Source organism: Atractosteus spatula (assembly GCF_055471065.1).
Source record: "Atractosteus spatula isolate fAtrSpa1 chromosome 10 unlocalized genomic scaffold, fAtrSpa1.hap1 SUPER_10_unloc_1, whole genome shotgun sequence".
NCBI classification, from domain to species: domain Eukaryota; kingdom Metazoa; phylum Chordata; class Actinopteri; order Semionotiformes; family Lepisosteidae; genus Atractosteus; species Atractosteus spatula.
This window is the reverse complement of record NW_028296612.1, coordinates 1,638,166-1,651,634: the sequence shown is the minus strand read 5'-3', so window position 1 is coordinate 1,651,634 and position 13,469 is coordinate 1,638,166. Positions and strand designations below refer to the sequence as shown.

At 50.8% G+C, this 13,469-nt stretch overlaps 1 protein-coding gene across 3 annotated transcripts; it reads right to left on the bottom strand.

Annotated features, from left to right (window-relative positions):
• Positions 1-2,430: 2,430 nt before the first annotated feature.
• LOC148813371 (globoside alpha-1,3-N-acetylgalactosaminyltransferase 1-like) lies at positions 2,431-12,911 on the bottom strand. 3 transcript variants are annotated; one of them, XM_088908365.1, is made up of 7 exons: positions 12,768-12,911; positions 9,039-9,326; positions 8,854-8,904; positions 7,778-7,822; positions 6,594-6,629; positions 5,492-5,626; positions 2,431-4,508 (listed from the first exon to the last, which is right to left on the bottom strand). In XM_088908365.1, exons 2-7 carry the CDS (start codon positions 9,104-9,106, stop codon positions 3,821-3,823), a joined length of 1,023 nt encoding a protein of 340 aa, XP_088764491.1. In that variant the 5' UTR covers positions 9,107-9,326; positions 12,768-12,911; the 3' UTR covers positions 2,431-3,820. The 3 variants fall into 3 exon arrangements, with proteins under 3 accessions (XP_088764491.1, XP_088764489.1, XP_088764490.1); XM_088908363.1 differs by having other exon boundaries at positions 9,039-9,238; XM_088908364.1 differs by lacking the exon at positions 12,768-12,911 and adding an exon at positions 9,830-9,843 and having other exon boundaries at positions 9,039-9,726.
• Positions 12,912-13,469: the final 558 nt, after the last annotated feature.

Below are 13,469 nucleotides of genomic sequence, written 5' to 3'. Positions count from 1 at the left end.
CTTATCAAAAAAGGGGGAGGTTTTAATAAATCAATAAGTTACCAACGTAGAATTTAAAAAAAATCCCTTATGTCTCATTTTTTTACTGGCTTTCGTCCTGTAATTAAATGAGGAATTCAGCCTTAGAAAGTTTTATCGACCTGTCCATTGCAAATCACGGGGGTTAGGGAAATATCTGTGAAGGGAGAGAGAGAGAGTACGTTTGCCAGGCGCTGAGGAGGGAAAGAGACAGAAGAGGGATTTCTCCTTGTTTTTATAGAGGGAAAAGGCAGGAAAAAGTAAGCCATAAAGTGAAAGGGTCATAGGTCATAGGCGCAGTCCAATTCCAGGGGCGTGAGACACTACATCCATCCGTTTTCTAACCGCCTCATCCAATTCAGCGTTTGCAGAGGAGCTGGAGCCTCTCCCAGCGAGCAGGGGGCGCATGGCAGGGCACACCCTGGATGGGACGCCAGTCCATCACAGGGCACACACACACACACCCACACCGGGGCCAATTTGGAGTGGCGGAGCGGTGGCTCTGTGGCTCAGCATCTGCACCTGTAGCTGGAAGGTTGCTGGTTCAAATCCTGCAGCTGGCAGAGGAGTCCTACTCCGTTGGGCCCCTGAGCGAGGCCCTCAACCCCTGCTGTGGCAGGGGTGCTGTATAAAGGCCTGACTCTGCGCTCTGACCCCAAGCTTCTCTCTTCCTGTCTGTGACTCATGGAGAGCAAGCTGGGGTCTGTGAAAAGACAAATTCCTAATGCAAGAAATGGCTAATAAAGTGATCTTATCTTAATTTTCCCAGAAGCCAGTTCACCTGCCACTATGTCTTTGGACCGTGGCAGGAAACCGGAGCACCTGGAAAAAAAAAAACCCACACGAACACAAACTCCACACACATAATACCCCAGGTCTGAACAACTGAACGCCTGAACCCAGGCCTCAGCTCTGCAAGGCCATCACCACTCCACTGTGCTGCCCTATATTGTAGTATTATTTTAAACAACATTTTAAATACAGACGCAGATGTGTACGTGGAACGGAATGTCAGTGAAATGTTACAGTTTTTGTAAATGAACAGCGATGAGAATTACTGCCTATTGCCTTGAAAGCGAAGGCGCTGTACAACGATTTCATGGAAAAAATGACATAAGAACAACACAGATTTCCTGTTTTCATTGGTGAACTTTTCTTCACTTGTTCCTTTCTGTGCCCTGTGACGAACTGGCAGCCCATCCAGGTCGCTTCGTGCCCATTGCTTGCTGGGATAGGCTGTGGCGCCCCCCCACGACCCTGTACTGCCTGAAGAGGTCAACAAATGGATCGGATTCCCTTGTCCCCTGCGATACTGAGGACATTTTGTCCCATCTTGACACAACACCCCAGGTCGTTGATTTCTGCCCGTATTTTCTCATTCACTCCCAGCAGGATAGGGCAACTTGATGAAGCTTGGGACTAGGTTACTTATGAAACGCAATAGTTAAAATTAATAATAATAATAATAATAATAATAAACTTTATTTTATATAGCGCCTTTAAAGGTGGCTCCTCAAAGCGCTTTACAGAATGACAACAACGATAAATAAGAAGAATACACCAGATAAAACACAATTTCAATATACAGAGGAGACCGTGGATGGTCGTACTAAGTAAAGGCTTTTCTAAAGAAGAAGGTTTTGAGTCTGGATTGGCAGGAGTTTAGAGAAGGTGACTCTCTGATATCCTTGGGCAGAGAGTTCCAGAGCTTGGGGGCACAACAGGAGAAGGCCCTGTCACCCCTAGAGTGTAGATGGGCTTGGGGGGACAGTTAGGAGAGCAGAATTGGAAGAGCGAAGGTTGCGAGGTGGGGAGTAGGGCGATGATAGCTCAGACAGGTACTGAGGTGCCCAGCCATGCAGAGCCTTGTAGGTGAGCATGAGGATTTTAAAGTCCACACGGAATTTGACCGGAAGCCAGTGCAGGGACTCCAGGATAGGAGTAATGTGAACACTTGCGCTAGACCTGGTCAGGATTCTGGCTGCTGAATTTTGGACATACTGCAGTTTGTTCAATGGAGATTTAGATACCCCAGCAAGTAGAGCATTACAGTAGTCAATTCGAGAGAACACAAATGTGTTGATCAGCTTTTCAGCCACAGTTAGTGATAGCATAGGGCGTAGTCTAGTGATATTTCTGAGGTGAAAGATGTTTTAACAATATGCTGCACATGTGGGTCAAATGTTAAGCCAGAATCGAATATCACACCCCAAGGTTTTTCAATTTAGACTGAAGCTCAAGTACAGAACCATCTACAGATAGGGTTACAGGACTGGCTTTACGAAGTTGATGGGGGGTGCCAATAAGCATGACTTCAGTCTTGTTGCAGTTAAGATGAAGGAAATTTTGAGTCATCCAAGTTTTTATGTCAGAGATGCAATTAGATAGAATAGAGACAGCCACATCAGTGTCGGGTTTGGTATGGATGTATATTTGAGTATCGTAAAATGCAACTTCCAGCGTGTGTAAGAGCTGAAAACAAAACATAAAATTGATTATTCAAATCAATTAAGGACAGCTCAGAGCTTGGCTAGAAACAGAAACAGGTATGTGGGCCTCCATGACTCAGATCAGAAATCCCAGGAAAACCTATGAGGAGCGCATAGGTCCAGACATTGTCATGGTGAATGGACATGACAAAATTAGCAACATCTAGATTGGTGGGCTACTTTAACAAAAAGCCATTGAAGACTAACAATTATTGTCATTTAATGTCATTTGAGGAGCTGATCACGACAACATGTTCAGTATCAGGAACAATTACATTGGTTCTAGAATTTACCCACAATCCCCACCATGCTGCGTGGGATGGGTACAAGACATTAAGGCGAGTCCCTGATCACAGACAACCCCACACGAGTCTGAAGGTTTCTGTGTATTTTATTTATAAGTGCGGTCTATTTACAAAGGTCGCCGGCCTCAAACAAAATCATAAAGCAAACAAAATCAGCCCCTTCCTGGGGCTACTAGTAGGCACTGAAGCTAGAACTTAACTCCCTTATAATCATACGTCTTCTGTGATAGCACAGAGATTCCTTACTCCGTGCAGTGGCTTTTAGCACATCCCAACCTAATGGTTTTCCTCATTGTTTTTAGCAGTTTCTATCACTGCGCAGTAGCTCCAGCGCCAGCGCAAAATTTTAGATGAGACTCATTTTCTCTCTTCCTGGCTCTCACTGACTCTCGCACAACACCAATCCTCCTTTTATTAACTCGTCACTTCCTGGTTTGGTGCTCTGCTTCTCTCGCCTGGAACAGGGTGTGCAGCCGATCCCCGCTCCAGTGATTGCTGATCCACAAACCTGTGACCGGCCTCACCTGTCAGCCACCTGGGTCAGAGGGAAATCTTATTAAAAAGAGAAAGAAATGCCCCCTCACAACGATTGAGGATTGACGATTAAAGCCAGAAAAAAAAATCAATAGAAGGTGTCCGGTATTTTTAATACCATATGTTCTACACTCTTCTGTGAGCGGAGAAATGAGACCAGCTTCTTTTCCAGCGGCATGATTGCAACAAATTGTGAGTACCTTTTGAGTGGACAGCTTGTGCTTCTCTTCTCAAGGTTTTGTCCTCAAGCAATCAATTTGCGATAACGAGACGGAAGGTGTTTCGATCTCATTGAGGGATACTTTTCTGGGGATGGCGAAGACCAAAGCCCAGGATGAGCCCGGTGTTTGTATTCACCCATAAAGACTCACTTGACTGCCCGCACTGTTACCGTCACACTTCACACGCGAGAATGATTAGGCCAGGCGAATCCAGACCACTCTGCGGTAAAATGAAGACTTATCTTAGTGGGGTCTAGTTATCCCGCACTTCTGCAAGGTTTTTATAAAGTGTCGAGAAGCGGATGACCTTGATCTCGTTCACGTGCTGCCTTTTGTCATCCCAGATGTACTCTGGGGACAGCAGCTTGGTGGGCTTGTGGCGGATCAGGTACTTGTTGAGGTGGCTCTCCTCCTGCCAGGCTGCCTCGATGTTGTTCCTCTTGTCCACCAGCAGGTTCTCTTCGCAGGTCTTGACCAGCCGGTACACTTCGTCCACGAGCCCCCCGAACACGGCCACCTGGTAGTAGAAATCGCCCTGGTCAGGGGGGACGTAGGCGGTGGAGGCCGGCCGGCGCTCGTAGGTGAACTGGTCCCGGTTGAAATAATAAAACCAAGGGTGGAGGGCGGCCACCAGCTCGCCCAGCACCTCCGCCCCCACGCGGTCATGAAAGAACATGTCCACGTCCAGGCAGTAGATATACTGGGCCTCCCGCCGGATCTGCTCCTCGATGGTCTTCCGGATGATCTCCATCCGCCGCAGGGAGATCTCCTGCCAGCGGTCGAACTTGGGCACCCGGAGGGCGGTGAGGTTCCTCCCGGGGGCCAGGGACACCTGCGGCACCTCGCCCGGCTGGTCGGTGAAGACGTAGTAGTGCACCCGGAACCCCACCAGGTAGTGCTTCTCCGCCGACTCCAGGAACCCCTTCAGGAAGCGCATGTACCTGGGAAAAGAGAGGGGGGGTGGCAAAGTTTGGGAATGGTGATGTTGTACCAGATGGGCATCAGCTTGACTTGCCAGCAGCCATAACACCCTGCAGCTCCCAGCTGGCAGCCCCCACTGGAGCTCAGCAGTTGTGAGCCTGGTCAGTACCTGGATGGGAGACCTCCTGGGAAAAACTATGGTTGCTACTGGAAGAGGTGTTACTGGGGCCAGCAAGGGGCGCTCACACTGCGGTCCATGTGGGTCCTAGTGCCCCAGTATACCAGTATAGTGACAGGGGACACTTTATTGTAAACAGGCGCCGTCCTTCAGATGAGATGGAAAACCGAGGTCCTGACTCTCTGGGGTCATTAAAAATCCCAGGGCGTTTCTCGAAAAGAGTAGGGGTGTTACCCCGGCGTCCTGGACAAATTTCCCATTGGCCCTTACCAATCATGGCCTCCTAATAATCCCGATCTCTGAACTGGCTTCGTCACTCTGCTCTCCTCCCCACTGAGAGCTGCTGTGTGGGGAGCAGACTGGTGCATCATCCAGGTGGAGGCTGCACATTAGTGGCGGTAGTGGGATTCCCCATTACCTGTAAAGCTCTTTGAGTGGAGTGTTCAGAAAAGCACAATATAAGTGTAAGCAGTTATTATTATTAATAATTATTGACACCGAGGGTCACCTGTATGTATTGTTATTTGGCTGAAAATAACATTTTAGCTTCCTTATCATTAAAACGAGGCCGGCCAAGTTCAGAACACATTGGACCAATTCTAATTTAATTTCCAGCTACGGATCGTGTGCCAGCTGACTTTTTCAGGTGCCGAGATGGCGGTATCCTTGTTGTTCTGTGAGAGCAAGGGCTTACTGTCAGAACCAGGTTAAGATGACACTCGAAGTACCCATTTTGCTAAAGTGATTTAGCGGTCAGGCGGTTGATGAATATAGCCAACACATTTTTTTTTAAAAACAAAAATCTTTGTGATAAACGTGTCTTACTTGCCGACCGCGAAGACGGTGGTCGCTATGGTGACATTGAGGGGCTTGTAGATGCCGTCGATGATCAAGGGGTCAAAGGTCCCTTCCCAGACGATGGGAGCCAGCCAGGGGGTGACGGTCAGCACGTCTCTCCTCCTGGGAGACGAGGCGATCAGAAATCGAAGTTGATCAATCTTTTTTTTTAATTTTCTAAACATTTATTATCAATATGTATTGTCAGACAGTTCCTCTCTCAGCACCTCAGGCCCTTACAGAGAATGGAGCAGCCTGAGAGCTAGCACATCCAGGTGGGGCTGCACATTGGTGGTGGTGGAGGGGAGCCCCCATTACCTGTAAAGTGCTTTGAGTGGAGTGTCCAGAAAAGCGCTATATAAGTGTAAGCGATTATTATTATTATTAATTAATAACCATCTAGCACCCGGTTCGGTGCTCTGCTTATCTAGCCTGGAACAGGGTGCACAGCCGATCCCTGCTTCAGCGATTGCTGATCTGCAATCTTGTGATCGGCCTCACCTGTCGGCCACCTTGGTCAGTGGGAAATCTTATTAAAAATGAAAGAAATGCCCCCTCACAACAATTAAGGATTGACGATCCGGGAGAGAGGGAGGAGCTTCTCTGTCCTGAACCAGCCCTTACAGAGAGAGGAGCAGCCTGAGAGAGACAGGAGCTTCTCTGTCCTGAACCAGCTCTTACAGAGAGTGGAGCAGCCTGAGAGAAGCGGAGCGGTGGCTCTGTGGCTCAGGATCTGCGCCTGTCGCTGGAAGGGTTTGCCGGTTCAAATCCCACGGCCGACAGAGGAATCCTACTCCGTTGGGCCCCTGAGCGAGGCCCTGAACCCCAGCTGCTCCAGGGGCATTGTACAATGGTTCACAACCCCTCTAAGTCTGGCATAAACTGGCTTTGGGCTGACACAATTGTCTGGTGTTTCGTCATCTTTTGTTTTCATTTGGAGGTCAAGCAAAAGCCCACAAACTGACAATTGTTAATATGGGGGTTTTCCCAACCTTGTGTAAGCAAAAGGCAGCATTTCAGTTTGACCGTTTTGTATCAGAAATATCAAAGCAGTCAGTCTCAATATGAGAAATGGGATTTGAATACTCACGGGGGCTCCAATACTCTGGTCTGCTTGTAAACTAACCTGAAAGAAGGAAGACGAGGTGTTTTCATTTCAGATTTATAGGAAGCACTTTGTGGTTTGGCACCTATTGGGCAAATCCTGATATTAATCAATCCGATTGATTACGCTTGTCCAGTCATGCTTTTCTGAGACTGGGAACAACATTTAGCCTGTTAGGACATGTCCTGCCACGTGACCATCCTGTGTCGTAGGAAGCTGGAGCCTACCTGGCCAGAAACGAGTGCATGGCAGGGTACCACCTGGGTGGGATGCCAGTCCATCTGAGGGCAAGTGCAAGCCAATCACACATGGAGGCAATTTGGAGGCCATGGTAAAGGCTGGGGGGGGGGGGAATTTGGTCTGGACATCGGAGTTACACCCCCACTCTATTCGAGAGACGCCCTGGGATTTTTAATGAGCACAGAGAGTCAGGACCTCGGTTTTACGTCTCATCCGAAGGACGGCGCCTGTTTACAGTAGAGTGTCCCCGCCACTATACTGGGGCATTAGGACCCACGTGGACCACAGGGTGAGCGCCCCCTGCTGGCCCCACTAACACCACTTCCAGCAGCAACCTTAGTTTTTCCCAGGAGGTCTCCCCCTCCAGGTACTGACCAGGCTCAAACCTGCTGAGCGCCAGTGGGGGGCTGCCAGCTGGGAGTTGCAGAGTGATAGGGCTGCATCGTTCTTGTATCGTAAAGGCATGCGGGAAGACTCTGATCGCAAAGGGTTTGCCGCGATTGTAATCTTGCGGGTGTAAGATGACCGGGGGAAGGGTCATTTATAACCGGTATTTCCGGAACGCAACACTTAATATACTTGATATAGACCTGAGCAAGATGGCCGCCAAGGAGAACCAGCTGACCCGCTTTTGGAAAAGGCCTATCCAGCAAAACAATGAGACACAGGTGAGCTACGCCAGGAAACAAAATATAAATGACCCTTCCCCTGGTCATCTTACACAGGACATTTCCGAGCTTTCAAGCTGTTGATGGGCCAGATACATTTCTAGATGTCTCTTTTCCGTTCACGTTGCGGCTCAACATGTTGGCTGTTTCCCAGAATACCTGGGTTGGGATTCGTCTAGGACTTGACGCCGTTGGTGACGTCGTGGACATGGACTGTGGTTTCCGATGCTAGTTTCTCTGCGGACGAAAAGGAAGACTCACCCTTCCGGACTGGTAATTATCTTGGGAATGCCATCATAGTGTCTTCTGTCAAAGTCAGAAAGGAGGTAGTTAGCGGAAGAGACAGGATTCTTCGTGCGACGTTTAACTACGTTCGTTCAGAGAAGGCATCAAGGGTCAAATTCAGTTCCTGGAGTAACTACAGTGTGACCGTTGCTCGTAACAAGCACATTCTTATTGTTATTATTACATCACAGAGGTGCAGTGGTTTGTGTAGCTCCGTGGCTGTCGGTTCAAGTCCAGGGGTGCTGTCTGTGTGGAGTTTGCACGTTCCCCTTGTGTTGGCATGGGTTTCCCCTCACAGTCCAGAGACATGCTGATGATTAAATTGGCTTCTGGGGAAATGAACGCTGGTGTGTGAGAGTGTGTGTGTCCTGTGATGGACTGCTGTCCTGTCCAGGGTGTGTGAGTGTGTGTGTGTGTGTGTGTCCTGTGATGGACTGGTGTCCTGTCCAGGGTGTGTGAGTGTGTGTGTGTCCTGTGATGGACTAGTGAGCGTTTTGGCGCACTATGGCTGCCGTTTCTGGACACTCCACTCGATAGCGCTTTACAGGGGAATCCCACTACTGCCACCAATGTGCAGCATCCGCCTGGATGATGCGACGGCAGCCATAGTGCGCCAGAACGCTCCCCACACACACCAGCTCTCAGTGGGGAGGAGAGCAGAGGGATGAAGCCAGTTCAGAGAGGGGGATTATTAGGAGGCCATGATGGGTAAGGGCCAATGGGAAATTTGGCCAGGACGCCGGGGTTACACCCCTACTCTTTTCGAGGAACGCCCTGGGATTTTTAATGACCACAGAGAGTCAGGACCTCAGGACCCTAGGTGGGACACCAGTCCATCACAGGGCAGACACAGACCCAGACAGGCACACACTATTATATTCTTACCAAAACCGAGTTTCCAGAGCGCCAGGAGGAAACTAACGCGAACATGCAAACTCCACCCAGACACCCCCCCCAGGTCTCGAACCACCCCCGATGCTAAAATATTTGCTGGCATTCAGGAGCTGTGCTGTTTAATGGGTCACCGAATGTCCAGATTGAAGAATACTTACTCTGGTGTGTACCGTCCAGGAGATTGATTCTCGAAATAAATCTTGAAGTAACTAATAATAAAAAAACAAAACATTTTTTTTAAATTTTTTGGACAAATTTCAACTTTCATAGTCTGACTTCATTAATTAGCCAATTAACTCCAGCTAGCAGACACCCGGCAAGTCGCAAGTTTAAGCCAACTTACCAATATGACAATACCGCCCCCACCAGAATGCCAACGAGGACACCCAGAAAGTGCTGCGAGACGCCCATGCTTCCTGAACAGAGGAAGAAGACGCGCTTCAGGAACGTCAAAGAGCCGCTGATGTCGACGACGTCGGAAGGGGACGATTTCACGCCGACGAGAATCCCAGCAGGATCGGGCAGCCGGCTTCTGCCTCAGATCTGGAATCCCAAAAAATAAGACGCCGCCGGGGCAGGATGGGAAGAGTTTGGACAGCGGCGGGTTTCGCGACAAGGCGAGGCACAGACCCTAAAACCCCCAAAAAAATATTTTTTTGATGAAGGGAATTCTGGGAGGTTGGTTGATGACCAACCAAGCTGCCTTCCACCTCCTCTATCTTCTGGGGGCTCCTCCCAGCCTCCTGCACTTAGAGCGGGGGGGGGGGGGGGGGGGGGGTCCTCAGTCCCGAGGGATAAGCCCACCCACACTGGACTTCCCATCCGCAGACATCCTCAAATGGCCTGGGGCATGATGGGAAGAGTGTGGGCTTTTGGATATTGTCTTCTCCATCCACCCCTTTGTCTAACCGCTTCTTCCTAATCAGAGCTGCGGGAGAGCCGGGGCCTATCCCAGCAAGCAATGGGCCCAAGGTACAATACACCAGTCCGTCACAGGACACACACACACACACACACACACACACACACACCTGGACAGGACACCAGTCCATCACAGGACACACACACACACACACACACCCTGGACTGGTTGCCAGTCCGTCACAGGACACACACACACACACACACACACACACCCTGGACAGGACCCCAGTCCATCACAGGACACACACACACACACACACACACACCCTGGACAGGACACCAGTCCATCACAGTACACACACAGACACACACTCAAACACCCTGGACAGGACAGCAGTCCATCACAGGACACACTCACACACACTCACACACCCTGGACAGGACACCGGGGCATCACAGGACACACACAGTGTCCTGTTTCAAAGGAAATCCTGTGTTGGTCCTTTGAACACCCAGCTCTGAAAATCATGACTCTCTAAAGTCTCTAGAAGAGAGTCAGAGAGTTGACTGTTCCTGGACTGCTTCCATCTGGCTTTTCCACTGTTTGTTTGTTGCAATACACACCAGGGACTTGTGCAATCTGCTTATGATGTGCAATACAACTTGTTGTGCACTGTTCTGGCTTGTTCTTTGTATATTCTGGACTGCGAGCGACTCCTCTTAGTGCGCTTCTCACTGACTGGATTGTGTTGTTGTGTTATTGTATCGTTCCGTTACACCGTCGCTGTGTTGACTGTGCTGCAATTTCCCTCACGGGATCAGTGAAGTATCTATCTAAAAGAGCGAAATTCAAGCGATTTGCTTTCAGTTGTTTTTGTGTGTGTGTGTGCGGGTGTTACAGGAAACGGGCTGGGTGGCGATCCCCTGCTTATCTTTTCACAGACTCGGTTTCAGGGGAAGTGTCGACTTGTTAAAAACGGCCGCCGCCTCAAGTCAAGAAGTGGCCATTTTGGTGTCTTGCGTGTGCGAGACGGTTTTGCCCCCCTTTTTCTTTTTAAATCCGTTTAGGAAAACGTCTTTATTTGTATTTATTTTTTGTTCCCCTCACGTTGACGTTGCGTTGAGTGTTTTGCGTCGACGAGCGGCACCGGCGTCTCCCCGATTCCCCGCTGTGAACAGAATCAAATGTCGGGGGGGGGGGGGGGGGGGAAGGCCTCAGGGGGGTTGAATACTTTTTTTGTAGGCCCCGTATAAAGTAAAATTCGGAGGATTTTCTTTAAAAAAAAAAAGAAAAAGGCGGGCCTGGATGTCAGAAACCAGAGATCTAAATTGATAGATACAGCAGCTGTGCGTATGTGAAAAATGAGGTGGTAATAATAATAATAATTGCTTACACTTATATAGCGCTTTTCTGGACACTCCACTCAAAGCGCTTTACAGGTAATGGGGATCCCCTCCAGCACCACCAATGTGCAGCCCCCACCTGGATGATGCGACGGCAGCCATAGTGCGCCAGAACGCTCCCCACACACACCAGCTCTCAGTGAGGAGGAGAGCAGAGGGATGAAACCAGTTCAGAGAGGGGGGTGATTAGGAGGCCATGACTGGTAAGGGCCCATGGGAAATTTGGCCAGGACGCCGGGGTGACACCCCTACTCTTTTCGAGAAACGCCCTGGGATTTTTAATGAGCACAGAGAGTCAGGACCTCGGTTTGACGTCTCATCCGAAGGACGGCGCCTGTTTACAGTCCAGTGTCCCCCGTCACTATACTGGGGCATCAGGACCCACACAGACCGCAGGGTGAGAGCGCCCCTTGCTGGCCCCCACTAACACCTCTTCCAGCAGCAGCCTTAGTTTTCCCCTGGAGGTCTCCCCTCCAGGTACTGACCAGGCTCCCACCTGCTGAGCTCCAGTGGGGGGGGGCTGCCAGCTGGGAGTTGCAGGGTGATCTGGCTGCTGGCCGAATTAACTTAAAAGCAAACCTCCCGAGTTTTTTTTTTTTGGACCGGTTTTTCAGCGGCACGGAACTTAAAACTCCAGGCACCGGCGACGTTGAGAGAAGCAGAAGCAGAAGCAGAAGCAGAGGGGGGGGGGGAAGAGAGACCCCTCTTCCTGACGACGGCGGCCCACGTTTCCACAACTCCCGTGCAGCGGCGCGGAGCGAAAATGAGGAAGAGGCCTCCTCTTTTCGCCTTTTTGTATATTTGACCGGCTTGGCTGGTTTCCCTGCTGGTCAAAATCACTACCGGTCTGGTCGGTTGGTTGTTGTGTTTTTTTTTTCAGTTCCAAGTAAACCCCCCCGAAAGATACGGCTCATTTTCACAATCTCAGATCTTGCCAAGCGCGGAGGAGAAAGAAAAAATAAATAAAAGACGTCACACTCTTTTTTCTAAACGCCTCCTGCGCCGCCCGCCAACCGCATTTGCCGTCACTTGGCGACGCGCTAAAAAAACGCTCAGGCGTCCCGGGCAGTCCTTCCAAACGGGGTATAAAAAAAAAAACAACCAGGAAAATGGACCACACGCGGACTCTCCGTTCGCTCTTTGGACGCGTTGAACGTCCTGCGCCGGAAATCACCCACCCGAAGCGCCGGGCTGTTTTGCGGCTCTGCAGCTCCAAGCTTGTCTGCTTGTGGGGCGCCTTCCCGGCTCTTACAAGTTTTGTACGCGGTGTGACCGGAGAGTTTAGACAACCCCGTGCACAGACCAGAAAAACCATTCGTTTTGACGAAGGGATTTGCGGGAGAGGGGGGTGATGACCAACCAAGCCAACTTTTCGACCCAAGCGATTTGAAACCCGAAGCATTGCGGGCGTTTCTCGCACCTTAGATGCGCAAACCCCTTCCCCCCCCCCACGTTTTGCCTCCTCTTTATCTTCTGGGGTGGGGGGGTTCCCAGTCAGAGCCAGAGCCTATCCCAGCAAGCCCCAGGCACAAGGAGACAGGAATCCGGAAATGGCGGTCCGTCGCAGGGGACACAGAGAGACACGCACTGCTACTCACCCAGACACAGATCCGCACACACACGGCCTCCACCCCCCCTCTCTCCCCCCCCTGCCGCCGCCTGGCCCGGTTTTCTCCCAGCAGCCCACGAATCCACCGGCGTGCCTTTGGACTGGGGAGGGGGGGGGGAGACGCCCGCACAAAAACACAGGGAGAACATGCAGACTCCACACAGACAGCTGCCCCCCCATTTCCTCCAGGATTACCGTTTCGCCTCCGACGGCCGGAGGAAGGCCCCAGGGGGCGGTCTCTTGCCAGGGGACCGGAGCAGGCTGCGAAGGGAGAAGAGGAGCTCCATGCGGGAGTCGGAGCAGACCGGACCCCAGGCGAAACACGAGTCTCCGGAGTAGCTGGCTGAGATGCAAGAGCCCCTCCCTCTCTCTCTTTCTCTCTCTGTCCCTCCCTCTCTCTCTCTCTCTATCTCTCTCTCTCCTGTGCCGGGCTTCCTGTCTGAGCGGAAACACATTGAACAGAGGCACCAGCGTGGGGGGAAAAGACGTTTACTAGCAGCTGAAAGCTCAAAAATGAACAGGGCAGTGTATTCGTTGTCACTCCTCTTAATAATTTATAACAATAGTCGCTGACACTTCTATAGAGCGCTTTTCTGGACACTCCACTCACAGCGCTGGACAGGTCAGGGGGAATCCCACTACCGCCACCAGTGTGCAGCCCCCCCCACCTGGATGATGCGACGGCAGCCATAGTGCGCCAGAACGCTCCCCCCACACACACCAGCTCTCAGTGGGGAGGAGAGCAGAGGGATGGAGCCAGTTCAGAGAGGGGGGTTATTAGGAGGCCGTGATTGGTGAGGGCCAATGGGAAATTTGGCCAGGACGCCGGGGTGACACCCCGACTCTTTTCGAGAAACGCCCTGGGATTTTTAACGACCACAGAGAGTCAGGACCTCG

Coding starts and splice junctions, on each gene's coding strand:
- LOC148813371 (XM_088908365.1), bottom strand. CDS start 9,106: ATGGGCGTCTCGCAGCACTTTCTGGGTGTCCTCGTTGGCATTCTGGTG. Junction 8,905..9,038: donor GGGGCGGTATTGTCATATTG/GTAAGTTGGCTT, acceptor TTTTATTATTAG/TTACTTCAAGATTTATTTCG. Junction 4,509..5,491: donor ACCGTCTTCGCGGTCGGCAA/GTAAGACACGTT, acceptor CTCTTTTCCCAG/GTACATGCGCTTCCTGAAGG.